At 43.5% G+C, this 27482-nt stretch overlaps 1 protein-coding gene across 6 annotated transcripts in view; it reads left to right on the plus strand.

The window, feature by feature from the left end:
* DOK4 (docking protein 4) overlaps window positions 1–14471 on the plus strand; it is a 186884-nt gene extending 172413 nt beyond the window's left edge. For 3 of the 6 annotated variants that reach the window (XM_029608929.1, XM_029608932.1, XM_029608930.1), the window contains one exon: window positions 11510–14471. In XM_029608929.1, the coding sequence (XP_029464789.1) occupies window positions 11510–11637 (128 nt within the window). In that variant the 3' untranslated portion in view covers window positions 11638–14471. The remainder of the gene's footprint in view (window positions 1–11509) is intronic. The other 3 variants (XR_003857752.1, XR_003857753.1, XM_029608931.1) reach the window with 3 other exon arrangements.
* The last annotated feature ends 13011 nt before the right edge of the window (window positions 14472–27482 follow it).

Consider the following 27482-nt stretch of genomic DNA (forward strand, 5'->3'; position numbering starts at 1 on the left):
CTTTTTAAATCCCTCCATTTTTCTGGCAGTCTGTACTTAGCCAAACAAATGGCCTGAATATGGAGCCCCTATGTCTAGCAGGGGGACCTTATCCTAGATCTGGATTAACATTGGCTGGAATGTAATACCTACTAGCAAGATTGTGGAGGATATGGCAGGTAATCGCAATCATAGCTACTTCTTGAGTAATCTGTATTCTGCTTTTCAGCACCTCAAAGCGGATTTCATTCAGGAACTGTAGGTATTTCCCTGTCCCCAGTTTGTACCCGAGGCAGTGGAAGGTAAAGTGACTTGCCCAAAGTCACAAGGAGCGGCAGTGAGATTTGAACCCTGGTTTGTAGCCTGCTGCTCTAACCACTAGGCTACCCCTTCACTCTTGTACCTCTTCCCTTCTGGACTTCTTGGCAAAGGAAGAGGAGTGACGAGCCAGGGTATACACTATCTACCAATCACTACAATGTTTTACTTCTTGTTAAACTTTTTATCTTTCCTCTAACTCTAATCCCAGTTAGAATGACCCTCGTTTTATTGTAACTTCTTCTTCCATGCACTTGTTTTACTTTTAATGTATACTCTTATGTTATTAGTTATTTACGTTATAATGTATTTCTCACCCCTTGTTTTATGTAAACCGACATGATACGAACTCTGTGAATGCCGGTATAGAAAAATACAAATAAATAAATAAAAAATAAAATATACTACATTACGTAGACAGGCTGAGCCCATGTGCAGCTGATGTGGCTGTTCCAGTTCTCCCTGTCCCCCACCGGCCATGCTTAATGAGTAGCCGTGTCTCCTGAATTGGCATGACTCTTGCTAGGCAGGTTTCCATTTGTGTGTCTTCTTGGCTGGTACATGGAGAGGCATCCCTTGAATGTGTGTGAGATGCAGTGTGTTTGAGGTTTCAGGAGGAGTACTTACTGGAGCAGCCAGCTTCTTCCATACTGGCTTTCCTCAAACTCTTGGACGGGATGCAGGATGAAGGAAGCATGGCAGGACCCAGCTAGCTAGAAACCACATTCAGAATGTTTATGTCACACACAAGGTGGCATCAGCACAACATCTGTGCAACTGATAGCATCCATCATGTTAGGGATGCTTAGAAATCCCTTTAGAGATGCTGCCATTCTGGCCTCTGATTAGAAAATGTTATATAATTCTTAATTAAGAACATAAAAAGTGCCATGCTGGGTCAAACCAAGGTCCACTGAGTCCAACATCCTATCTGCGACAATGACTAGTCCAGGTCTTAAGTATCCAGTAGTTCCCAAATAGTTGATTTATTTCTTGGATCTCACGCCCAGGAATAAGTGCTGGCTTTTCCACGTTTATCTGACTAATAACTGTTTATGGACTTTACCTTCAGGAACTTGCCTGACCTTCTTTTGAACCCCACTATGTTATTTGCTTTGACCACATCGTCTGGCAACAGATTCCATAGTTTCATTATGCGCTGAGTGAAAAAATACTTCCTACACTTGCTTTAAATCTAATGGTTGCTAGTTTTATGGAATGTCCCCTAGTCCTAGTATTCTTTGAAAGAATAAATAAATTGTTCCTTGTTTACATGTTCCACCCCATTCATGACTTTATAAATTTCAGTCATATCCCCTCTGTCATCTCTTCTCCAAATATAAACAAATTAGGGCTCTTTAGCTTGGAGAAGACATGACTGAGAGAGATTTCGGGTTTTATAAATTTCAATATTCTCCATAAGGGAGCTTTTCTATCCCCTTTAACATTTTTGTTGCCCTTCTCTGAATCTTTTCTATGTCTGCTATGTCTTTTTTGCGATGCTGAGAGCAAAACTACACACAGTACTCAAGATGTGGTCGCAGCATGGATCTATACTAAAGCATTATGATATTCTCAGGTTTATTCTTTGTTCCTTTCCAAATAATTGCTAGCATTCTATTTGCCAGAGCGTCACACAGCCAAAGATTTCAGGGTATTGTGCACAAGTACTCGGAGATCCTTTTCTTGGATAGTGACTCCTAGCACAGAACCCAGCATCGTGTGCCTGCAGTTAGGACTCTTTTTCCCTGCACTTGTCCATTTAAATGCCCAGTCTCACAAGGTCCCTCTACAGTTCTCCCAATCCACGGATGTTTTAATGACTCAAAACAATTTTGTCTCAACTGCAAATTTGGTCACCTCACTCACCATTCCTTTCTCCTAGTACAGATCCCTGAGGTAATCCAACAACTACCTTTCTCCATTTGGTAAACCAACCATTTAATCCTACTGTTTTGTTGCCTGTCTTTTATCCAGCTACCAATCCACAATAGGACACCTTTTCAAAAACCATGTTGACTCCCCCCCATTAAACCATATCTATTTAAGTGGTCAATAATTTTGTTTTTAACAATACCTTCTACCATTTTGTCTGGCATCAATATCAGACTCACCGGTCTATAATTTCCTGAATCATCCCTGGAACCCTTTTTAAAAATTGGTGTCACATTGGCCACCCTCCAGTCTTCAGGTACTATAACGGTTTTAAATAATAGGTTGGAAATCATCAGACACATGTATGCAATTTCATGTTTGAGTGCCTTCAAAACTCTGGGGTGAATACCATCCAGGCTCGGTGATTTGTTATTCTTTAGTCTGTTGACCTGATTTATTGCATGCTCCAGTTTCACAGTGATTTTGTTTAATTGCTCAAATTCATCACCATCAAAAACTGTTTTTGGAGTTGGTATGGCTCTGACATCCTCCTCAGTAAACACAGAGGCAAATAATTTAGATTTTCTGCTGTTTCCTTGTCCTCCCTGAGAACCCCTTTTATCTAGTGGCATAATTCTTACATCTAACCTGCTAGCGCTTATGCTCTTTCCTGTTTTCCTTGTTCATATCTGTTTTCTTTTTTTTTTTTTTTTAATTTATAATTTTTATTGCTGTAAAAGACAAACAAGAACATATGCTATACATGATAAGCAAACGTCAAACAATAGCACAACCAGAAAATATGCAATGCAGCAAAATATAATTTACAGCAGTAGTCCCCCCCTCCCGCCCCCCTCATGCTAAACAAGCTGTCTGGTTCATGTCAGTAATCAGTCACTCCATCCAGTACCAACATAGAGGCGGGAATCAATACGATGTAGAAAAAGAGAATGTTCCATTAACTGGGCGTAAAAGTTAACTATCTCCAGGCAATATAAGGCTCCCAGACTAGAAGGAATTTAGAAAGGCGATGATATTTCAGGGCTGTCAGTCGGTATAGAGTACAAGTCCCATCCAAACGTTTTAGAAGTTCTTCCGGAGTAGGTGGTTGGGGTCGCTTCCAGTGGTACGCTATCTCCATCTTCACAGCCGTACATACATGTTGTACTAAAGTTTGCACGGATGCTGATAGGGAATCATTGGTGATAAATAAAAGCGCTTGTTCTTTAGAGAGAGTGCAGGATGTCTGAAGTAGTCGTGATAGTAGTGTTGAGACATAGGACCATAGAGGCTGGATAAAGACACAGTCCCACCACATATGTATAAATGTACCAGGCTGATGGCAATTCCGCTAGCAGGAAGGATTCACTCTAGGGTAGCAATGGTGTAGTCGAACTGGTGGCAAATGCCATCTATAAAGAATCTTATAGTTAGCTTCAATAATCCGGGTGGAGATGTTCTCACGTGAGATTTTGGAAAATATGGTAGTCCATTCCTTTTCCAATATAGACCTCTGGAGGTCGAGTTCCCAGGCAGTCATATGAGCGTGAATAGTGAATGGGCGAGATACCAGAATCTGGTACAATTTGGAAATAATACCGCCGATAACTTTAGTAGATGCACAATAGCCTTCGAACAGTGAGCGGGAGGCAGACAGGAGGCCCTTGGATTGAATATGAAATATGAAATGGCGAAGCTGCATGTAGGAGAGAAATTCCATTGCAGGTAGCTGGTATGCCTCTTGTAGCACCGAAAAAGAGAGTAGAGAGCCCTGCTGCATGACATGAGAGGCAGTGAATACCTCTGGATTTCCAAAGGGCATAGGCCGAATTAGGAAGACCTGCAGGAAACAGGGTGTTGTGGAATAAAGAGGTCAATATGAAATAGCGTTTCCCACCAGTTTATGCTTCCACTGTTTCCACACATTGTAGGTTTGCCGTGTGCATGGTGTCAGGACAATGTTCGGCCGCCAAGACTTGTAGGATTGCCAGAGGAGAGACGCTAGGGGCACTGGTGCGAGCCATTCCTGCTCGAGGGCTACCCATGGTTTTATGGTAGAGGAGCTGTGCCAATCAAGGACAGGACGTATCTGCGCCGCTGCGTAATACCAGGGCAGATTGGGTAAACCCAGGCCTCCTGCAGACTTAGATTGATAAAGAATCTTTTGAGCTACTCTTGGAGGCCGGTGTCTCCACAAGAATCGAAGTAGTTTTCTTTGCCATTGTAGCAGTGTGGTCCGGTTAATCATTACAGGTAGTGTCTGAAAGAGGTAGAGAAATCTAGGAAGTAGGTTCATCTTAATGGTTGCCAGATGACCGAGCCATGTGAGCTGGAGGGAGTTCCATTTGTCTATGTCCAGGTTGATTTTTTTAAGTAGAGGAATATAGTTGAGCTGGAAGAGATCTGAAATATTGTTACTCAAATAAACCCCTAGATATTTAAGTTTAGTAGGTGCCCATTTGAAAGTATGAGAATCCTTTAATTTTTGAACCATATCCAGTGGACAAGAAATGTTCAGGATCTCAGACTTATCCCAGTTTATTTTGAATCCAGATAAAGCACTGAAACGCACCAGATCTGCTTCAGTCATGGTGAGTGATGTAGCAGGGTCGCCTACGGTGAATATGATATCATCTGCAAACAGAGACATTTTGGATTTGCATGACTGAAGGGAAAAGCCCCGCACCTTCGGGTTAGTTCGAATTGTGGTGGCTAGAGGTTCAAGGAAGATAGCAAACAATAAGGGTGACAAGGGGCACCCCTGCCTCGTGCTCCATTGGACAGGAAAGGGGGTGGTGTATCGACCATTAATTTTTAGACTAGCTGAGGGCTTATGGTAGAGGGCGTTAATCCAATTGTGAAAGAAAGGTCCAAATTCCATTACCTGAAGGGTATGAAATAGAAAAGGCCAATGGACCATATCAAAGGCCTTTTCTGCGTCAATGGCCAATAAAAGGTGGTCCACTTGTTGTCGGGCAGTCCCCCATATAATATTTATTATTTTACGGACGTTATCACTGGCCATACGCCCTGGGATAAAGCCAGCCTGGTCAGGGTGAATAATTTGTGCTATCAAGCAATTCAGTCTATTGGCGAGAAGTTTAGCAAGTATTTTAAGATCTAAATTTATTAAAGAGATTGGGCAATAAGATGCACATAAAGCTGGGTCCCTGCCAGGTTTGGCTATGATGGTGATACCAGTGGTGTTGGAGTCTGGATTTAACGTCCCCCCTCCCCGTAGATAGTTAAAGTGACTCTGGAGATGCGGGACTATAATGTGGCTGAAGGATTTATAGAATTTGGTGGTTAGACCATCAGGTCCCGGTGCTTTTCCCACTTTGAGGGTTTTGATAACACTAAGAATCTCCGGTGTTGTGATTTCTGCATTTAATCTGTCCCGCATTTCTGCGGTTAAGCAGGGGAGGGGGAGAGCTTGAAGATAATGGGTTATATCCGAGGCCTGAATATGGGATTCTGCGGAGTATAAGTCCTGATAGAATTTAAGGAATTGTTGGGTAATGGCCGAATTGGTCGATTCGATCTGCCCCTTCTCGTTTTTAATTTTAAGGATATGGTTTTGAAAAGATTGCTTTTTCAATTGTTGTGCTAGGACTCTACCAGCTCTGTTCCCCCCCTCAAAATGCGTTTGTCTGGAAAGATTTAGAGCATGAGAAATATGATCCAGTTCCAACCTATTCAAATCATCTCTAGCTTTAGTGAGTTGAGCCAGGGTCTTCTTGGAACGTGTGTTACTATGTTGTTTCGTGAGATCCAGTATCTTAGCCCTCAGTTGGGAATAGGCCGCTTCTCTTTTCTTTTTGAGATAAGAGGAGTGAGATATAAAGTGGCCTCTGATATAAGACTTGAAACAGTTCCAGACAACAACAGGTGAGGAGACTGATCCGGTATTAATTGTAAAAAAAATCTCGAATAAGCTGCGTAGAGGCCTGTATAAACGAGGGCTCTTGCAAAATGGAATCATTGAGTCTCCAATATTTACAGCCATGGTCGCCGGTAGGTATACGAAGTTGTAATGAAATAGGTGCATGGTCAGACCATGATATAATTCCTATTTCAGGTTTACTGATCAAGTGAAAAAGATTTTTGTCTACCAACAAGTAATCGATTCTCGAGTAGGAATCGTGCAGTTTAGAGTAAAAGGAATAAGACCGTGAGTGCGGGAAGGTAGTCCTCCAGGAGTCCACTAAATTGTGCTCAATCAAGAGGTCCTTGATGGCTCTGGTATGCACCATGGCCGTATGGGAGGTATCCTTGGAGGTGTCTTTAGAGGGGGACAGTGTTACGTTGAAGTCGCCCCCTACAATTAGATGACCGGAGGCATGTAAGGTGATAATCTGATGAAGATTTCTGAAAAAAACAGCCTGTGCCCGGTTGGGGGCGTACACAGTAAGGAGTGTGAAATCAAGATCATACATAGTAATACAGAGCAAGAGAAAACGACCCTGTGGGTCCATTATACACTTTTTACATTCAAACACCATATGCGATGCAAACAAGATGCCTACTCCTGCATACTTGGCAGTTTTGTGGGCTGCGGAAAAAAACTAATGGTGAAATTTTGACGACTGCATTAGGGATTCGTATCGGCGTGTAAGATGCGTTTCCTGGACAAATATAATGTCAGGTTTGGAGACCGACAACTCCCTGTAAAAAAGGGAACGCTTTTGAGGAGTATTGAGACCTTTAGCGTTTATGGATACAATATTTATCATAGCCATCTATGGGGTTTAGTTATAAGAAAATTACCTGAGGAAATTCCATAATATAAAATGAGTAAGGTCTACCAGCCATGGTAATAACAAATAGCATGGGAGTGTCTTAAACCTGGGAGAGCAACTTTGAAAATAAGTCAGGAGAAGTGAGAAAAGAAAAATGACCTGCCATTAGCAAAAAATATGCAGCATGGAGGAGCATCGCATCACTAACCATATTATCATAAAGATTAGCATGAACCCTGTTGTGTCCCAAGCATTCCATTAAATCCCCATAACACTGTCTGCCAAAACCTCCAGGCAGACTATCTCCCATCCCGAATCAGGGGAGTGAGTGGTATCATGAAGGAGAGCGATGGTACGCCATCATCTCCCTCAAATCCACAGCAATAACAAAGAAAAGCAAAACAGAAGTAAACAGTGCAATCGCGTTCCATGAGCTGAATAAACTAGTAAACATATTAAACTAAATAAATGACCTTTTACAGGCAGAATGTAAAGTACCCCAAATTCTGAGCATCATAAAAGTTCAAGTAGGGCCTTGCTTGGAGGAGGATCCTCCAGATTGACGGCGAAGCCTTCTATTGCGCTTCCCCACCCTCTGCCAAGCAGGATATGGGGTGTGGACAGTAGAGGATCCTGTGTATTTCTGAGCAGGCTGTGGAGCTGTATATCCCATATTTGAGAGACTAGGAATGGCCTCTTCCATGGTCAGACACTTGTGCGTGGTGCCATCGAGAGAAAAGGAGAGGCCAAAGGGATGTAGCCATCTGTATTTTACGGCTTTGCTGCGAAGAAAGGCTGTAACTTCCCTAAAAGATTGCCGGTTTTGGAGAGTCGCCAGAGAGAGGTCCGGGAAGATAGCGATGATATGACTTTCCCAAGCCCATTCATTTCGCTCCTGTGAGGCCGCGGCTATCCGTTCTTTAATTGTATACTCAGTAAAGCAAACTATGATGTCGCGCGGGCGATTAGGCTGGGGAGAACGCAGGGCCCTATGAGCTCGATCGAATCGTATTTCGGGAGATTCAAATTCCCCATGCTTATTCATCTCCCGAAGTAAATATAAGCAAAAGTCTCGGACCAACACGTGACAATCTTCGGGCCCTGTCACCTAAGGGAAACCCTGAAAACGGAGATTGCTCCTTCGTGCTCTGTTTTCTAGATCGGTGATTTTAGCTGTGAGTTGGACGGTTTCCGCCCGAAGGGCATCAGAAATATTTTTATTTGCAAGTACTTGCTCAGATTGGCCCTCGAGTCACACGACAAGGTCGTCCACCCAATGGCTTAAAGATGTGAGATCCTCCCGCATCTCCTCCATATGAGTCAGCAATTCTTGCCGGTACGCCTTTATGTCCGCTCGTAGCCCAGCGAACCATTCCCTGAATTCGTCCCGGGTCAGATGTTCTGACATTGGACCGTCAATCGGTTCAGAAAGGGTCATAGAGGACTCCGGGAAGTCAGCGCGCGAAACGCCACCATCTTGGTCTCTGTCTATGCTAGCAGAGCAGCTTCCCGAATCTTTATTACCTTCTTTTTGGTAGGAAAAACGCTGCAGATCCGGGTTTTTCTTCTTGCTAGTCATGCCTCGCAACAAGGGCAGACTCCCAGAGCTAGTAGAGAGCTACTTGAGGTAGGTAGAATGCGGATTGCTGCGGATTTGATGGGAGACAGCGGAAAATCTAAAATTAAGCTGCCATCTCACAGCGTGACGTCACACGCCCCCCTCATATCTGTTTTCTGTTTTTTGAAAGATACCCTTTTGGCTTTAATTGTCTCTTATACCTCACTATTAAACCATGTTTGGCAGTCATTTAGCTCGCTTCTTCCTTATTTTAATATATAGAATATATTTTTTCTGGGCTTTAAGGATGGTAATTTTATACAATGTCCATACCTCCTGCAAGTTTTTAAAGTCCTGCTGTCGCTCCTTGTGACCTTGGGCAAGTCACTTTATCCTCCATTGCCTCAGGTACAAAAACTTAGATTGTAAGCCCTCTGGGGATAGGGAAATACCTACAGTACCTGAATGTAAACCGGTGTGATATCTCAATTGAGATTGAATGTCGGTATATTAAATAAATAAATAAATAAATAAATAAATAATGTAGTTCATCTTTGCATGGCTTGTAGTACCTGGTGGAAACATCTGAACACTGAGCTGAGCAGTTGGTGTGGATGGGCAGGCGAGATAGTCTGTATGATCTTTTTCTGCCATCATGTTTGTACGCTTCTAAGTCTGCCAACTACAGCCACAGTGTTTTGAAAAGACTCTGGGGCAAGAAAATGGGATGAACTCAGGAGTTTGACAAGCCCAGATGACAAGCATGAAACATGGCTGTCTGAGGACTGAAGTCATCTTTTAAATACTCATATAAGACCATAATGGCCTTTGAGTTGAAGCAGTTCCTGGAGATTGCTTCTACCTTGGAAAGCCATAGCAACATGGTCCTGGGCCTAAAACTGACAGCATAGCCATGTTATTTTCTCCTCTGCTGTCTCTCTTTCTCTTCCCCTTTCCTCTCGCTCCTTCTCTTCTCCCACTCCCCACTTTCTCCTCTCCTCCCTCACCCCCTCATCTCTTTCTCCCTACGTCCTCTCCTTTCACCTCTCCTTATCTCCTCTGTGCTTGCTTAAGCATTTCACCCCTACAGCCAGCTGTTCTCATTCGTGGCATGTGCATTCAGTGGTAAATATTTGCTCCGGAATGGGTAATAAATTTTTGGAATTAACATGATGTCATTAACTCGCACAAGATTTAGAGACAAATGTGTTAACTGCTACCAAGTTCATTATGCAGTCGGTTGCACACCTTTTTGCTCATTAGTATGTGTATAGATACTAAAGTTTAACATGCATATGCTTGTGCATTAGCATGTACCCTAGGCCTGGGGAGAATAATTTTTAAAGCCATTGGAGCCGATGCAATACAGTGTGCTCAGCCGAGTGCACTGTTTAACCCGTGGCTGGACGCATGTCCACAACCCCTTATGTTATAAGGGGATTAGCGCGACCAAAACGCATGTCCAACTCCCTGTGAAACTAATAGCGCTCATCACGTGCAAATGCATGTTAATGAGGCTATTAGCTATTCTCCATAGATCAAAAAAAAAAAGTGTGCCCGACCCACACATTTTTACACTCAGAAATTAATGCCTGCCCAGAGCATCCTGGTGATATTAAGTCGGAGGAACCAAAAGGTTTAAAAAAAAAAAAGTGTGCCAGCAGTCAGGTTAGGAAAATGGATGCTCGTAAAACTGAACGTCCGTTTTCCTAACCCACTGACAGCCACCTCTCCTGGGCGCCTGCTGGCAAGGAGATGCTAGGGGCACACATTTGTCCCTAGCGCCTCTTTGGCAGCATGACCCCTCATTTAAATATTCAGTCGCGTGCCCAGGAGAGGTGTTGGGTGCCCATTAGGAAGTGGGCGATCAACACTGAGCACCCATTGTCCACGCTGATTTATTGCAGAGGCATGATTCAGACTGAGGTAACATAACAAGCCATTTGCATGGACAAATAGCAATTGATGCATTGAAAATGGCTGTCTGAAAAGCAACCTCCCTCAATGCAGTTAAAAGTATGCACTTTTTTACCACACCGCACACACGTTTAGCCACATTTAGAGGAGACATTCACTGGGGGAGGTATTTAGGTCAGGGGAGGAAATGTATGCAGGTAGATTTCATTTTCAAATCTATAAATGTTATTGTCAAAGAAAAAAATTACCCGTACAAAAAGCTGCAAATCTTCGTAGCTGCTTTGTACTCTCAGCAGGTTTCAAAGTGAAAGCATACATGTACTTTTACTTAAAAGGTTTGTTCAGAACCCATGGATATAAAGTACCTGCACACTTTGTCCCAGTATAAAGGGTTTGAAAATTGCCTCCTTAGTAGCTGTGCCATTCTTTAGCAGGCAGTCTAAGGGCTTTAGTGAATCAGCCCCATAATGACCTAATGTTTCATATATGAGTTTAAAGGTGCCACGTTGCTTATATAATTTATTTAATTGTGCAAGTCGGGGTGAGATAAAACTCTTGTGGGAGGGGTTCACAACTGTCTGTCCAGTCATGCTGCTGGGCCCTGCTCGGGTTGGCTTGAGGAACCAAATTTCTGAATTGGGTTTTTTGGTTGAAAGCAGCAGCACTGGAGTCTTCAAAATATTAACTCACTTCTTAGCTCTGTTGCTTCCTCATTTACTGTTATTTCTATGTTTCCATTAACTTTTTACCCAATATACTGCATTCCTGATCTAGGACACTCTCAGTCTCTTTCAGTAGAAAATGGTGCAGGAGTGCCGGCTGTGGGTGGAGCTCCAAATTCTCAGCCTCATCATCTCCCCAGTAGTAGATGCTGTAGAGAATGGTGTAGGAAGCTGTAGTCCCAGCCTCTCCCAGTAGGAAGCAGTATAGGGAACAGTGTAGTAGTGTTGTAGGGGAATGATGTAACAATGCAGACTGGAAGGGGAGATTACACTGCCCACGGTCCCAGGCTCTCCCAGCAGAATGTGCTGCAGTAAATGCAAGATTAGTAATCAACAATGTGCTATGCCTGTCCTTTAATAATAATTAAAAAAAAAACATTAAATTAATTTTGTATTTACAGCTGAAATGTTCTCGGGAGCCCAGGCCAGCTCGGAGTCCGATATTCTCAGCAGACTCGTCTTTGAAAGATCAATTGCCTCGAAGATAGCCAAGATTGATGGGAAGGAGCACAAGCCCACATCACAGTGACTTTTGCTGAAAACAGCTGGCAAGAGTCTATATCTCACAGACTCCTGCTGCCAGTTCTTTGTCACAAGAGTCCATGTTTCAGTGACTCCTGCCGACAAGGCACTGTGTCAAGAGTTTATGTCTAAGTGACTCTGCTGATGAGAGCTGTCACAAGTCTACAATACAGCGATACCTGCTGAAGACAGCTGCCATAGAATCCCGCATCGCAGTGACCCCTGATGACACTCCAAAATGAAACTACACCTCTATGATTCTTGATGACTATGATGAGACCCAAAGTTTTAGTTACACCTGTTGATGACATTCTGTGTGGCGAGCCTGCATTCCAGTGACTCTTACTGATGCCAGTTCTTATGAAAGCTTACATCTCAGTGACTCCTATACTGGTACTCTTTAATAATCTAAATAAAGTAATCTCAGTGACTCCAGATAATGAGGTGCCATGATAGTCCACATCTCAGCGACTCTGCCAAGTCTCGACAGCCCATGCCTCAATGACCCGGCTTTTACAAAAGCCTACATCTCAGTGACTCCTGCTGATGATGCTCTGTCATGACAGCCCAAGTCTTGGCGACGCTTGTGATGCCCTCCTGACTATGGTTTGTGAGGAGAACTTAAACATTAATAACGTTGATGATGCTGTGATGAGAGCCCCTATCTGAGTTATGCCCGTTGACGACATTCTGTATTGACAGCTATTTCAGTGAGTCTTTCTGATGACACTCTGTGACAAGAGGCCAGGGTTATGAAACTGCTGGCAGTGCTCTGTAATAAGTTGCTCTTGCTGATGACACTCTGTGATGAGAGCCCATGATTCCGTTTGGCAACACTGTGATGAGCCTATGTCTCAGGGAATGCTGACCATGCTTTGCGATGAGACTCCATATCTTGGTGACTCCAGCTGAAAACACTGAGTCCACGTCTCTAGCTCCTGCTGAAGTTTCTCTGTGATAAGCCCATGACACCTGTTGATGAGTCTCTGTCATAAGAGCCTATGCTGTCACAGTGCTATGTCAAGAGCCATATCAGTGACTGTAGGTAATGAGTCTCTAAGGGAGTGATGAAAATGTTCTAAGATGAAAGTCCATGTCAAGGATTCCTACTGACTATATTTGGCGATAAAAGCTTGCATCTCAGTGACTCCTGATGACAATGCTGTGACAATAATCCATTTCTCATTTACACTGCTGATGACACTCTATGAAAAAGAAATCTTGCTGACATGTGTCTCGGAGACTGCATACAATACTCTGTGATGAGATCCCATGTCTTAGTGGATCCTGCAACTTTGTGACAAGAGCCCATGACTCCTCCTGAGAACACTGTGTCACAAGAGCCATATCGCATTGGCTCCTGCTGAAGATGCTCTCTGAGGAGCCCATGCCTGAGTAACTCCTGTTGATGAGGCTGTGCCATGAGATCCTATGTGTCAGTATCTCTTCTACTATAGTTCTGCTTAGAACCGTCTCAGAGACTCCTAGGACTGATGCTTTATTATGAAAACTTGTATCTTGGTGACTCGTGGTGATGACACTGTGATGAGAGGCCCCGTTTCAAGGACTGCTGAGAAATGTTATGTCACAAGTGACTCCTGTTAGTGATGCTCTCTCACAAGAACCCATGTCTCAGAGACTCCGCTGAGAATGATTTAAGAGCCCATATCTCAGTGATTCCAGCTGATGACAATCTTTGATGAAAGCCTATGTCTTGGTGAGTCTGGCTGAAGGCTCTGTCATAAGAACCCACATCTGAATGACTCTGCTGATTACAGTTCTGTTATCAGAGTCCATGCATCAGTGACTTTTGTTGATGACAGATTTGCTGCAAAAGTTCACATCTTAGTGACTCCAGGTGCTGACTCCATCACCAGAATCCACATCTTGATGAATCCTGCTAATTATGGCTTTGTCACAAAATCCACTTCTCAGTGACCCCTGTTCATAATAGCTCAATCACAAGCATCTATATGTTGCTGACTCTGATGATTATGACTCTCCCATGAAAGTCCATGCCTTGATTATTCCTTCTGATAACAACCTTTATCAAAAAGGTTCACCTCTAAGTGATGCCTAATGATCATGGCTCAGTCCGCATCTCATTGACTCCTGCTAATGAGGACTTTGTCACAGGGCCACGTGTCTCAGTGATGCCTGTTGATGACAGTTCTGTCACAAAAGCACATTTCTCAGGACTGCTGCAGAATACAACCGTCACGAGAGTCCACGTCTCAGTGATTGCTGCTGCTGCTGCTGCTGCCACCGGCAGTCACAAAAACCCTGCCAGAGCCTAACGTCTGGAAGGTAGCAATATTTGCAGCCCCTTCTCTGGTTAGAAGAGGATTCTTGAGGCTTCCTGCTGCAGAGGGAGGAGGGAGATGCACATAACAACTCCTTGCTCCGAATGCACAAGCATTGCAATAGTTTTAAAGGCACCTGGAGTTCCCGCCCTGCCCATTTTGTTAAAAGTTGTGAGACTTAAATTCTTGAAGGTTGAATATGGAATAAAACTGCTCACATGTTTACTGCTTGTTTAAAAAAAGAAAAAGAAAATATAGTGCTTCTATATTACATGACTCAAACATTTTCTTTTTTCATTGCAGCAAAAATGTCTTAGTGGCTGATGATGGCTTAAGAAATCTCTGCCTCTGGGGGTCTTCAGGTTCTTTTGTCTTCTTACAAATGACATCCAGTGGCAGGGAAGCATTTAACATGGTACTATGCAAAGGAATTTCATTAAACTCCTCTCTAACCCCAGAGACAACAATGAGTTTGGCCATTCTGTGACGTTATTCTTGATTCTTCTTGAGCAGGTTCAGTGCTTTGAAACCAAGCGTATTTCCCCATTGATACCATGAGCCCTCTCACTTGCTCAGCACCGTGGGATTTTCCTGCTTGGCAGGACATATTCTTACCAACTCGGTGCAATTGTGAATAGACTTTAAAAATAAGGTGGGGGGGGGGGGGGGGGAAGCTTTCTGAACCGACCTCATAAGTAGAAGAAAAGCTAACTTTGCACTTTAAAAAAAAACAAACATTGCTATAATCAGATTTGGTAAAATGCTATAAGTAAAGAGCAGAGAAAAACCAGGCCCAGAAATCTGAAGGAGACTGAGGTAGGTTTCACAGCTTTCTTGGCTGAGGAAGATGTGAACTTGAGCTTGCTGTTTCTAATCATTAGTGTGACCAAGAGAAGTTGGTGATAAAAGATTTTGTAGAATCTGCTCCACCTCTCCTGAAAAGTCAGCATGGAAGCGCATTTTCTATTACCTTTCTTCAGGCATAGGGGTCCTTCCTCTGCATTCCCAACATCCAGGCTCAACTAAGCTCTGCTAAAACAGATCCATTTTCTGATTTGGGATACCCTCTCCACAATCCACCCAGTAAGGCTGGCAAAGCTCAAGCTATACATCACTAAAAGAAAGCAGGCCCAAGCTGCCATTACAAATTGGAAGCTGTTATTCTTTGCATGTTTTGTGTGAGACAACAGATTGCTACCATCAGGGGCACAGACCCACCTTTGCTGTCTCCACCTCTGCAGCTTCTCTGGGTTACTTTTGTTCATGGAAGTTCTGTGTAATCCAAGTGATGCTACATTTCTAAGCATCTGCTGCTTGCCACTGTCCAAAACAAGATGGACTAGTTAGGCATTTGGAATTTCTTATGATATTAAAGGCACAATCTAACTCTGTTCTGTGATTCAGCAGTGGCCTGATGCAGTTTTTCCTCAAAAAGAGAGCCACAATCTCCCAGCTGCACTATAGAGCATCAAGGCATGGACTTCTCACTCCATCTCTCTCTCAAGAAGGAATATTCTGCTTGAAGTAACCAGTTAATCCCTTACATTGCAAAGACAGCTGAATTGATTTACAGACATCAGAATGTATTATCCATTTTTGAAGGGCTAGGCTTCTACTGAAGCAAAAATATATTTTTTTTCATCATCAAGGCTGCTCATTAGGCATAGGCGTGTAGGAGAAACGAAATAGGAAATGAGACAAAATTTCATATATCATTTCAAATCATTTTCAAAATAGAACAAGATAAATTCCAATGAAATTTCATTGGAATCTCGTTTCGTTTTGAAAACCTATGTTTAAAAAAAAAAAAAAAAAAGCTGCCAGTCAGGCCTAGGCCTCACCTAGGGGGTAGGATGAGACCCAAAGCAGGAGTCCTGGCCTATGCCCACGATTCCGGCACTTCAGTGTGTGCCCGAAACATGGGCCTTGGCTAGGCATAGGCTGCAACCTGACAAAGGGGCAACAGTCTATGCCCAAGTGCGATGTCAGGGTCTTGGCCTAGGCCCTGGCCCGATGCTGGGGCTTAGGCCAAGACCCGAACAATTCCCGACGACCTACCCCCATACTTACCAAATCTGATACCATGTCCTGTCTTGGTTCCGGTCCCAATGCCTGGGCCTCAGCCAGGGCCCAGGCCTGATGCTAAGGCCTGGCCCAGAGGCCAGGTCTAGAAGCTTGGGCCTTGGCTCAGAATCAGGCCCAGGTCTCACAGTTCTTCTTTGTCAACTGACACTATCTGCTGAGGTTGTTGCACCGGAGTTAATGAACTCCAGCACATCCTCCCCAGCAGAGGGCGCTATTTTGATGTACAGCAGCTAATTCAACTGCTGTACATAAAAATGACACCCTCTGCTGTGGAGAATGCATAGTTCATTAACCTTGGCACAATGATCCCAGCAGACAAAGTCAGTTGGTGAAGAAGCGATCCAAGGCCTGGGCTTGGGTCTGTGTGCAGGCCAAGGCCCCAGCGATGGGACCTAGTCTCTGAACTGGGCCGCGGTGTTGGGCCTGGGTCCGAGCCAAGGCCCCAGTATCGGGACCCTGCCTCCAAGCTCTGCTGTGGTGTCGAGCCTGGGTCTGAGTCAAGGCCCTGGTGCCTCCAGGCTGGGCCGGCGGACCTGGGTCCAGGCCCTTTCCTAGACCCTGGCTTCTGGGCCAGGCTGTGGCTGTGGACCTGGATCTGGGCCCTAGCCTAGGCCCAGGTATAGGATCAGGTCTCCAAGCCTGGGCCTTACATGGGGCCTAGGCCAAGGTCATGGCAGCCTAGGCCTAGACTGAAGCCTCAGCCTTGCATAGGCTTAGGCTACAGTAGTTCACCACAACCATGACCTAGGCCCCATGCAAGGCCTTGGCTTGGGCTGGGGCCTAGTCTTCATTTGTGGATTCCCCCCAAACTGGGTAAGTGAAGGCCAGGGAGGATCCTGTCCCCGGCATTTTTCCGGGTGGGAGGGTTGGGTGGGGGCCCCATTTCATTTTTTTTTCCATTTTTGGGGGGGTTTCAATGTTTATTTCTTTTCTTTAGTTTAAAAATATAAATAAACATTACACAAAACTAAAGTTGTGGGGGAAAAGCCCCCCAAAAGCAAAATTAAATTTATCCCCCTTCCCACCCCTATTGCTCATTAGGGAATCAAGTGTCATGATGTCATCTTCTGCATTCTCAAATCATGTAGAAAGCATATACCCAGTGGCGTACTGAGGGGGGGGGGGCATGAGGGTCAATGCCCTCAGGAACAGAGCCATAGGGGGCATTGATGGCTGACAGGGAAGCCCATGCAGCCGCCAGTGGACTTCATCTCACCGGCAGCTGAGCAAGGAACTACTACTATGCTGTGTGCTGGCTGCACACAGCAGAAAGATTGGCGGGGCTATGGGGGGAGCTCATCCCATCACGACCCGAAGAAAAAGGTCACGTCCAAACCTCCAGGTGCTCCTCCTTCTTCCTGGAAGAAAAACATTGCCGCAGCTGTGTGGGCAGGAAGGAGGAGGAGCATCATTCGCGTACAGAAGAGCAGGGTTTATGGCAGGGCTGCCGCAGATCCCACCTCGTGGCGGTTTGAGAAGAGGAAACCCAGCAACAGGGCCGCTGCGGATCCTACTTTGCGGCAGCCCGAGAAGATCAGAACTGCTGCAGAGCCCATCCTACAGCAACCCACGAAGAGGAGGTCCAGAGGCAAGAAAGAGGTTGAGGCCCTGTAGAGGTATGTGTGTGTAGAAGAGTGAGTTGAGCGATTGTGTGTGAGAATGTGTGTGTAAAATGAGAGTGAATTGAGAGACTGTGTGGGAGTGAGAGCCTGAGAGACTGTGTGGAAGTGAGAGTCAGAGAGACAGTATATAAGGGCCTCTGTGTGTGTGAGCCTATGTGTTTGAGTGAGACAGCATGTGTGAGTGAGTCAGCATGTGAAAGAGAAAGACAAGTGTGTATGTATGAGAGCGTGGGTGTGTGAGAATGAGAGCCTATGGGTGTGTCTGAGAGACAGCGTGTGAGAATGAGAGCCTGTGTGTGAGAGAGAGAGAAAGCATTTGAGAATGAAAACCTGAATATGTATTTGAGGGAAGAAGGGAAGACAGATGGAGAGAGAAGAAACAGAAAAAAAGACCATGTAAAAGGAAAAAAGCCTGTGACCAACCAATTAGAAAACGATCAGACAGCAAAGGTAAAAAAAAAATAATTGGTATATGTTATCTTTGGGAATGTGCAAGAGTAGCACTTTCTCTATGCCAATCTTGCAATGTATGAGATCAGCATGGAGGAACAGGAAGCCCGCAAATGTTTAATATTGTGGGGCCTGCACAAAGGAGATAGCAGAACGGCCTTCAGTGCCAGTGGCAGCAATCGGTGACTCCCCAATAGCCCCATGGCAGCAGTGACAGCGGCAGCAGAGGAACGAGAGAGGCTCCGAGGTTGCTGGCAAAAGAAAGAGAGGGGGTCTGCCTTTAGTGTGTGCTTGTGTATGAATGGGAGTCTGCATGGGGATGTGTGTGAATGAATGGATATCTGCCTGGAGGTGTGTCTGTGTATGAGAATGAATGGGTGCCTTCGGGAGCCTGCCTGGGGGTCAGTGTGTGCTTGGGGGAGCCTTCCTAGGGGGGGTTGTGTGTGTGTGTGAGAATGACTGGGAGTTTGCCTGTGTGTGTGTGTTTGTGTGTATGTGAGGGAGTCAGTAAGAGTGAGAGCATGTGTGTGTGTTTGAGAGAATCCAGGTTAGTAAGAGTTTGTATGTGGTGGTTGGGGCAGACAGAGCCTGAGAGTGTGTCTGTTTCTTTGAGAGTTTGAGAGGTTATGGGTGCGTATAAGAGCATGAATGTGTATGTATGTGACAGTGTATGTGTGAGAGAATGGACATGAGAGAGAGGATAAAGTTTGTGTGCCCCCCTAACCCCTAATCCTTGACAATCTCAGGGTGACTGGAAATCAAGAGTTCCCAGGTATGGACAGCAGGGGCTTTTTTTTTTTTTTTTTTTAATCCTTATTAGTTTTAATTATTGGGTGTTTATGTGCTGCTTTGAAATATTTTATTGGTGCATGGGAAATTTTTTAAAAATGTATATGATTTTAAATAATATAAGTTATTCAATTTATCAGTAGTTTTAAAATATTTTTTATTGGTATGGTTTTACTATTGTAATTGATGCTTTGTGTTTCCTGATTTTATTTGTTTTTTGAGGAATAGTTGTTCTGTTTTTCCATTGTTACACACAGAATCTGGCTTCTTGGGGTTTCCATTTCAGTTTCTGTCTAATTTGTGATCCTTTATTCTGTATTTGGTGAGGATCTGTCTCTGCTCTGTGTGTGTGATCAAGATAAAAGATTCTGCTAGCATAGAGTATCTGTGTAGGGATCTATAGCAATTGTGTTTGTTTTGTTTCCCCGGTAGGTGATGTATTGGTATCTGGGACCCAGGGTAATATTTACCTGTGCTTTTTCATAGGTAGGTTTCTTGTTTGAGTCCTTGGTGTTACTACTGCTAATCATGATAGGTTTGCTGTATAGATTTTGAGTATTTTATTTTTGCGGGGTTTTCTGATACTTCATAACATATCTGACAGTGGAAGGTGTTTGTGCTGTTGTTACTGTGAGGTGACACCAGGATTTGAAAATATTTTTTTGTATGATGAGCTGTAAGGGAAACATTAAAGCTCCATTATTTGGGGAATTTCTGTGGATGCACAGAGTTACAGAACTGGAGGTGCAGCTTTTATATATTGACAATCTTTCCCTTCCTGTAAACATTGCAGACTTCACTCTCACAGGCATATAAAATTAATTGAATGAGGCTATCAAATAATTTGAATAGTTATACTAGAAGTGTGAAACTAGCCAGCTCTTTAAAATTACACAGAAGACCCTTTGGTCTTTCTTATTAAGACTTTTTTTTTATAGCCAATTTTAAAGCAGGAGCCCATGAAATGGAGGTGGGTGTGATGAGGAAATAGCATTTTGGCTCCCCCCTCCCAAATTCTTCTGTCTAGAGACGCCACTGATTTTCTGTGACCTTAAGCAATAGTACAAGAAGGATTGGGGGGGGGGGGGAGGCGCTGGAGAAGCACGCAAATGCATTGGCCCCCGGGCGCCGGAGACCCTCTGTATGCCACTGCATGTACCTTCCCTTTGGATGGGTCACTGTTGAAGGCTGGAATAATAGTTCAAGAGAGGACCCCTGCAGAAGCTGATCATACAGCAGGCTCTGAAGTGGAGGGATATCTCCTCACTAGTTGGCTCTGGAATGGAGGAGGCTTTCCTCTTTGACCTGATTGTGGGGCGAAGGTGGCGAGCTTCACAATAAAAGTGAATGCAGAACAAAGGTTCAAAATGGAAAAGTTCGGAAAGGCATGAAAAAGAAAATGCAACTGCTGCCTGTCTGGAATTATTTCCTTGACTTCGCCCGTAAGCCCAGCAGTGTAATAAATACCGGAAAACAACAAGAGCTCATTCCTCTGTTAGGATCTAGACACCCACACCTATGGTGGACAGGTGGGAATATTCAGCTTCCGCTCAGACTGCTTGAGGTATCTCTGCTTTGCTCATTCACTGTTAGAGCCATAAGCAAGTGTTGGAAGAATAAATAATACGTAATAAGAAAGCCCAAGTAGCCTACATTTAGAATTATTGGATTTTGCTTTTAGTAGGCACTAGCTAATTAATAACAATAACATTCAGTGGCCATTTATTTGTAAGGGTTACTGACCTTATGGAGTTTACCAGAGATCAATATTCCAAAAACAGAAACTGTTCTTGGTACTACAACCTTTATTTTCTTCCACAAGGATCCTTCAACTAGCAATCCAGTGGCTCCAGACTAAGGGCCCTGCTACTCAACTAAGGTAGCATCTGTTCTAGGTGAGCTTATTCATTGATTAGGATTTACTGACTCCCTTTTTGAAAGTATGCTTTCACTCAAAGTGGTGTCCAGCAAGTAAGTATATAACAAACAACAGCCTAATACTTACTTTACCTTGGTGTTCATTTCTCTTCTCCCACTGCTTCACTCAGCCCACACTACTGTCTGGGTTACAAACGTCTGCATGTTCCTGTGTGCACAGTACCAAGGACAGGTTTGTGGGCTGTCCATTGACCAGCTTGGACAGCTGGCTGAATAAGCATACCAGGTTTAAAGATGACATCTCTTCACAAGAGATGCTCCACAGATCATATGCTTAAAATAATGTTATTGTGTTTGTTTTTCATTGTTTTACATATAGCAGTCTTTTGTTTACCATGAATTTAATAAAAATATATGGCAGCCCCAGGTACTCTGTCTCGGTATCTTCTGCATTTGTGTCTATGTATGAAAATACAGACTTGCACTGCTATGAACTGCAAACAGTATCAATTCATGCACTGAGTCTTTTTAACACGGGCATGTATACCATATTCCAGAGCTTTGCTCACTATGTAAAGGTGATTGTCTCTGATTAGGTAAAGTACATTTATTTATTTATTTAAAATTTATAACCCGCCTATCAACATTACTAGGTGGTTTCCATAAAACATTCACAAAATATACATAGTAACATAAGAACATAAAATATGCCATACTCGGGCAGACCAAGGGTCCAACAAGTCCAGGATCCTGTCTCCAACAGTGACTAATCCAAGTCACAAGTACATGGCAAGTACCCAAACATTAAATAGATCCCATGCTATTAATGCCAGCAACAAGCAGCGGCTATCTCCTATTGATTAATAGCTGTTTATGGACTTCTCCTCCAGGAACTTATCCAAACCTTTTTTAAACCCAGTTGTTACGATTACTGCCCGCGGAGCTACTCCCCGCAAGCAGGCCTCTTCACTCATCCGAGCTGCCGCCAACGCTGGAAACATTCTCCGGCAGTCACGGCTTGGACTGCCGTGCTGCCGACCATCTAAGCGGCCAGGAGGCTGCTGCTGCTGCCGCCGAAGCTCCAATGCCGCCAGACTCCACCAACGCAGCCTAGTGCCGCTGCTGATGCTTGCTCTATGTGGCCTGGAGGTCGTGCTGTCGCGGCACAGACCGCCACACCCAGAGCCACCTCTCGCGGCAGGGAGTCGCGGGTCAGTTTCCCTGAGCGGCGGGGGGAGGCTGCTGCCGCTCCGATGTCATCTGGAGGCCGCCCTGAGGCTTGCCTGCTCCGTCTGTTTCTGCACGGCGGGGACGCTGCTGTCCAGGGTCCTGCTTCTCTTCAGGGCCTCCTCCTAGGTGCCTAGCGCGCCTCTTCAAGTTATTTAAAGGGCCCGCAGCTGGATATGCCCCGGGTCCCACCCGATGACAGTTTCCTGCTTCAGTCTTATAAAAGGGCCCTGTCTGCTTTCAGTCAGGGCCTTTGGATCGGGTTCCACAGTTGTCTGTGCTCTGTGACTGGTCCAGGTCCTCCGTGGTCTTCATTTGTTAGATGGCTTCGTGTTCAGCGTTCTTCATGTTCCTGGTCCTGATGTCCTGGTCTCGTCCCTCGTCGGAGTTCCTTCGTCCGTACCTCCAGATGTCTTCATGTTCCTGATGTCCGATGTTCCTTCATCCATACCCCCCAGATGTCTTCATGTTCCTGATGTCCAAAGTTCCTTCGTCCGTACCTCCAGATGTCTTCATGTTCCTGATGTCCGATGTTCCTTTCTAATGTGATTTAACTAATCTGAATAATTTTGTGTCATCTGCAAATTTGATTGTACCTCTTTTCAGATCATTTATAAAATTATTAAAAAGCACCTGTCCAAGTACAGATCCCTGAGGCACTTCACTGTTTACCTTTTTCTACTGTGAAAACAGACCATTTAATCCTACTCTCTGTTTCCTGTCTTTTAATCAGTTTGCAATCCACAAAAAGACATTTTCTCTTATTCCCTGACTTTTAGTTTTCTTAGAAGCCTCTCATGATGGACTTTGTCAAACGCCTTCTGAAAATCCAAACACACCACATCTACAGGTTCACCTTTATCCACATGCTTATTCACCCCTTCAAAAAATATAGCAGATTTGTGGGGCAAGATTTAGGTAAATCCATGCTGCTGTGTCCCATTAAATCATGTCTATCTATATGTTCTGTGATTTTATTCCTTTTATTAGTTTCCACAATTTTTCCCAGCATTTAAGTCAAGCTCACTAGTCTATAGTTCTGCAGATCACCTCTGGAGTTCTTTTTATATATTAGGGTTACATTGGCCAGCTTCCAGTCATCAGGTTCAATAGATTATTTTAATGATAGGTTACAAATTACTTACAATAGGTCTGAAATTTCATTTTGGAGTTCTTTCAGAACCGCCTAGACGGATATATATTTATCCATTGTGCGGTATATAAAAACTTTTAAATAAATAAATAAATAAATAAATAAATAAATAAACAAACAAACAAACAAACCAACCCTGGGATGTATAGCATTTGGTCCAGGTGATTTGCTACTCTTCAGTTTGTCAATCTGGCCTACTACATCTTCCAGGTTCACTGTGATTTGGGTCAGTTCATCTGAATCATCATCCTTGAAAACAAGTCTTCGGAATGGGTATCTCCTCAACGTCCTCCTCAATAAACACCAAAGCAAAGAATTCATTTAGTCTTTCCGTGATGGCTTTATCTTCCCTAAGTGCCCCTTTAACCCCTCGATCGTCTAACAGTCCAACTGACTCCCTCGCAGGCTTCCTGCTTCAGATATCTTTAAAAAAAGTTTTTATTATGATTTTTTGCCTCTTTGGCCAATTTTTCAAATTCTCTCTTATCCCGGCTTATCAGTGTTTTGCATATAACATACCAGTGCTTATGCTTTTCCCTATGTTCTTCAGATGGATCCTTCTTCCAGTTTTTGAAGGAAGATTTTTGGCTAAAATTGCCTCTATCACCTCACCTTTTTAACCATACCAACAATCATTTGGTCTTCCTTCCATCTTAATGCATGAACTACACTTCTAAAATGGCATTTTTTAACAATGTCCATGCCTGTTGTACACTCAACCTTTTTAGCTGCACCTTTCAGTTTTTTTCTATTTACTTTTCTCATTCTATCAAAGTTTCTCTTTTGAAAGTTTACTGCTGGGAGCCATGGATTTATTTATTGTCCCCTTCCAGTCATTAATTCAAATTTGATCATGTTATGATCACTATTGCCAAGTGGCCCCACTACCATTACCTCTCTCACAAAATCTTTGCTCCACTAAGAATTAGATCTAAAATAGCTCCCTCTCTTGTCAGTTCCTGAGCCAGTTGCTCCATAAAGCTGTCATTTATTCCATCCAGGAACTTTATCTTTCTAGCATGTCCTGATGTTACATTTACCCAATCAATATTGGAATAATTGAAATCTCCCATTATTACTGCACTATGAATTTGGTTAGCTTCCGTAATTTCTCTTAGCATTTCATCGTGCGTCTCATCATTTTGACCAGGTGGACGATAGTATACTCCTAACGCTATACTCTTCCCTGACACACATGGGATTTTTACCCATAAAGATTATATTCTGGAAATTAGTAATGACAGCAGAAAAGGACCAGATGACCCATCCAGTCTGCCCAGCAAGCTTCTTATAGTAGTATCTGCCACTCTGAGAAGGATACCCCCGTGTTTCTTTCAAGGGTAGTAACTGCCACTCTGTGCAGTTTCCCCCAAGCCTTATGATAAAAGTAGTAATATTTACAATTAATCAAAACCAAGCAACTATCAAACCCAGAATTTACTGCTAGCAAGAGTTTTACTGGGTGAGGAGCCTTCTTGATAATTCAGACAATTCTGCGTGAGGTTCTTTGCTTTAGGTCTTGGTCGTAGAAGCATCCTGTGTTTATTTCCTTTGTCTTCTTGATAATTCAGACTGCTGTTTGACGTTCTTTGCTTTGGGGCTTGGACATAGAAGACATCTTGTGATTTTTCCCTTATGTCTGCATGTCAGTACCCCAGACTGTATAAATCAGGGCCCATGTTTGTTGTCTGTATCCAGTTCCCCTTTCTCCCCCACACAAACCCCCCCTCCACCATCAAAGTGGGGAGTGATGTTGCAGTTGATCAAAAACATCAAAGCTATTTATTTATGTAATTAATGTATTTTTTTAGATGTTTTATATACCATCGTTCCAAAAGAAGATCACAACGGTTTACAAAGTTAGCTTTAGAATTCTTGGTCAGCATTCACATCTGTGTCGGCTTTCATATTCTAGGTCATCACAATAGCAAAATCATATTCTTGATCATGTCCATACATATTCTAGGTCAACACATCAGCAAATATATAATCTAGTACATATTCATACATTTTCTAGATTGACATAACGGCAACCCTAGATTTTACATTGTTTGGTCCTTATTGCTTGCTCCGCAAACATAGTCTCTGGTACTGACATTGCGGTTATGAGCATTTTGGGAATTTACATTAAATTGGATACATTTCTAAAGAGCCATGTTTTTAGCACATGCTTGAAACTCTTTATTTCTGTTATTTGACTCTGGAAGACAGTTCCATAACTTGGGGCCCACTGTTGAGAACATTCGTTCTGTTATGCATGTTTGGTGTGTGTTCTGAATAGACTGCACCTTTAGAAGACGTTTGTTTTGTGATTGAGGTTAGTAATTCCCATGCCTTCTGTTAAGGGTAGTTACTGCCACTCCGTGCAGGTTATCCCCATGCACCCTCTTCTTCATTTCCCTCCTCTAGCCTTTTGGGATCCACAGTGTTTATCCAATGCCCCTTTGAATTCATTGTTTTCTTCACCACCATCACCGGAAGGGCATTCTAAGCATCTACTACATTCTCCGTGAATAAATATTTCCTGACATTGGTTCTGAGTCGTCCCCCCTGGAGTTTTATTTTGTGAACCCTAGTTCTACTGTGTCTTTTCTGATAGAAAAGGTTTGAAGTTTGTTCAGCATTAAAACCTTTCAGGTATCTGAAGGTCTGTATCATATCTCCCCTGCACCTCATCTCTTCCAGGGTATTCATATTTAGATCCTTCATTCTCTCCTCATAAAAGTCTTCCAATACAGACCCCACACCATTGTGATTGCCCTTCTGTGGACCACCGCCATCCTGTCTCTATCTTTTTTGAAATACAGTCTCCAGAACTGAATACATTACTCCAGGTGAGGCCTCACTAAGGGACCAGTACAAGGGCATCACCTCCTCCTTTTTCTTACTGGTTATTCCTCTCTCCATGCAGCCCAGCATTCTTCTGGTTTTAGCAATCGCTTTGTCACATAGCTTTGCTGTCTTCAGATTGCCAGATACTATTACCCCAAGGTCTCTCTCTTGGTCTGTGCACATCAGTGTTTCTCCCCCCATCAAATAAAGCTCTTTGGAATTACCACACCCAAGATGCATGATTCTGCACTTCTTGGCATTGAATTCCAGCTGCCAAATCGTCAACCTCTCTTCAAGCTTTCTTAAATCACTTTTCATTCTCTCTACTCCTTCATGCATGTTTACTCTGTTGCTGATCTTAGTATCATCCGCAAATAGGCAAACTATAACTTCTATCCCTTCTGCAATATCACTCAACAAAGATATTGAACAGAACCGGTCCAAAAACCAATCCCTGTGACTCTCCGCTTAACACTGTTCTCTCTTCAGAGTAGGTTTCATTTACCCCATTACATGCTGTCTCCTGTCAGTCAACCAGTTTGTAATCCATGCCACCACCTTGGCACTCACTTCCAAGCTTCTCATTTTATTCACAAGCCTCCTATGTGGGACTGTATCAAAAGCTTTGCTGAAATCCAAGTAGATCACATCAAGCACTTTTCCTCAATCCAATTTATCTAGTCACCTAATCAAAAAAAATCAATAAGATGGGTCTGATATGACATTCCCCTGGTGAATCTATACTGCCTCGGATCCAGAAAGCCACCTGATTGAAGATAGTTTACTATCCTTTTCTTCAGCACAGTCTCCATTAATTTTCCCACCACCAAGGAGAGGCTGACTGGCCTGTAGTTTCCTCCTTCCTCTGTGCTACCATCCTTGTGAAGAGGGACCACAACCGCACTTCTCCAATTTCACGGTACCACTGCCATTTTCAGGGAGCTATTGAACAGGTCTTTCAGCGGACCTGCCAGAACATCTCTGCCTCCCTCAGTATCCTGGGATGTACCTCATCCGGCCCAATGGTCTTGTCCACTTTCAGTTTACTTAGCTGATCCCATACATTCTCTTCTGTAAACAGAGTCTCATCTACCCTATCCCCATACATGATCTTGTCAACCAGCAACGGTCCTTCTCCAGGAACTTCTTTAGTGAACACTTAACTGAAGTATTTGTTTAATATCTCTGCCATTGCTTTGTCTCTCTCCACACATTGCTTCTCATCTTTGTTTCACTGTACTACTTCGGGCCTTCCTTCTTTCTCTGATAGATCTGAAAAATGTTTTGTCACCTCGCTTTACCTCTTTGGCAGTCTGTTCTTCCACTTTATCTTTCGCTTTCCTGATTTCTTTCTTCAACTCCCTCAGCTTCACCAGATATTCTTCCCTTTGTTTCTCTTTTTTGAATCCTTTATGATTCCTGAATGCTGTTCTTTGTTCCTTTATTTTGTCAGCCACCTACTTTGAGAACCAGATCAGTTTTATTCCTCTTACTTTTGTTTCCTTTTTTAACA

This window comes from Rhinatrema bivittatum, chromosome 7 (assembly GCF_901001135.1).
Source record: "Rhinatrema bivittatum chromosome 7, aRhiBiv1.1, whole genome shotgun sequence".
Taxonomy (NCBI): domain Eukaryota; kingdom Metazoa; phylum Chordata; class Amphibia; order Gymnophiona; family Rhinatrematidae; genus Rhinatrema; species Rhinatrema bivittatum.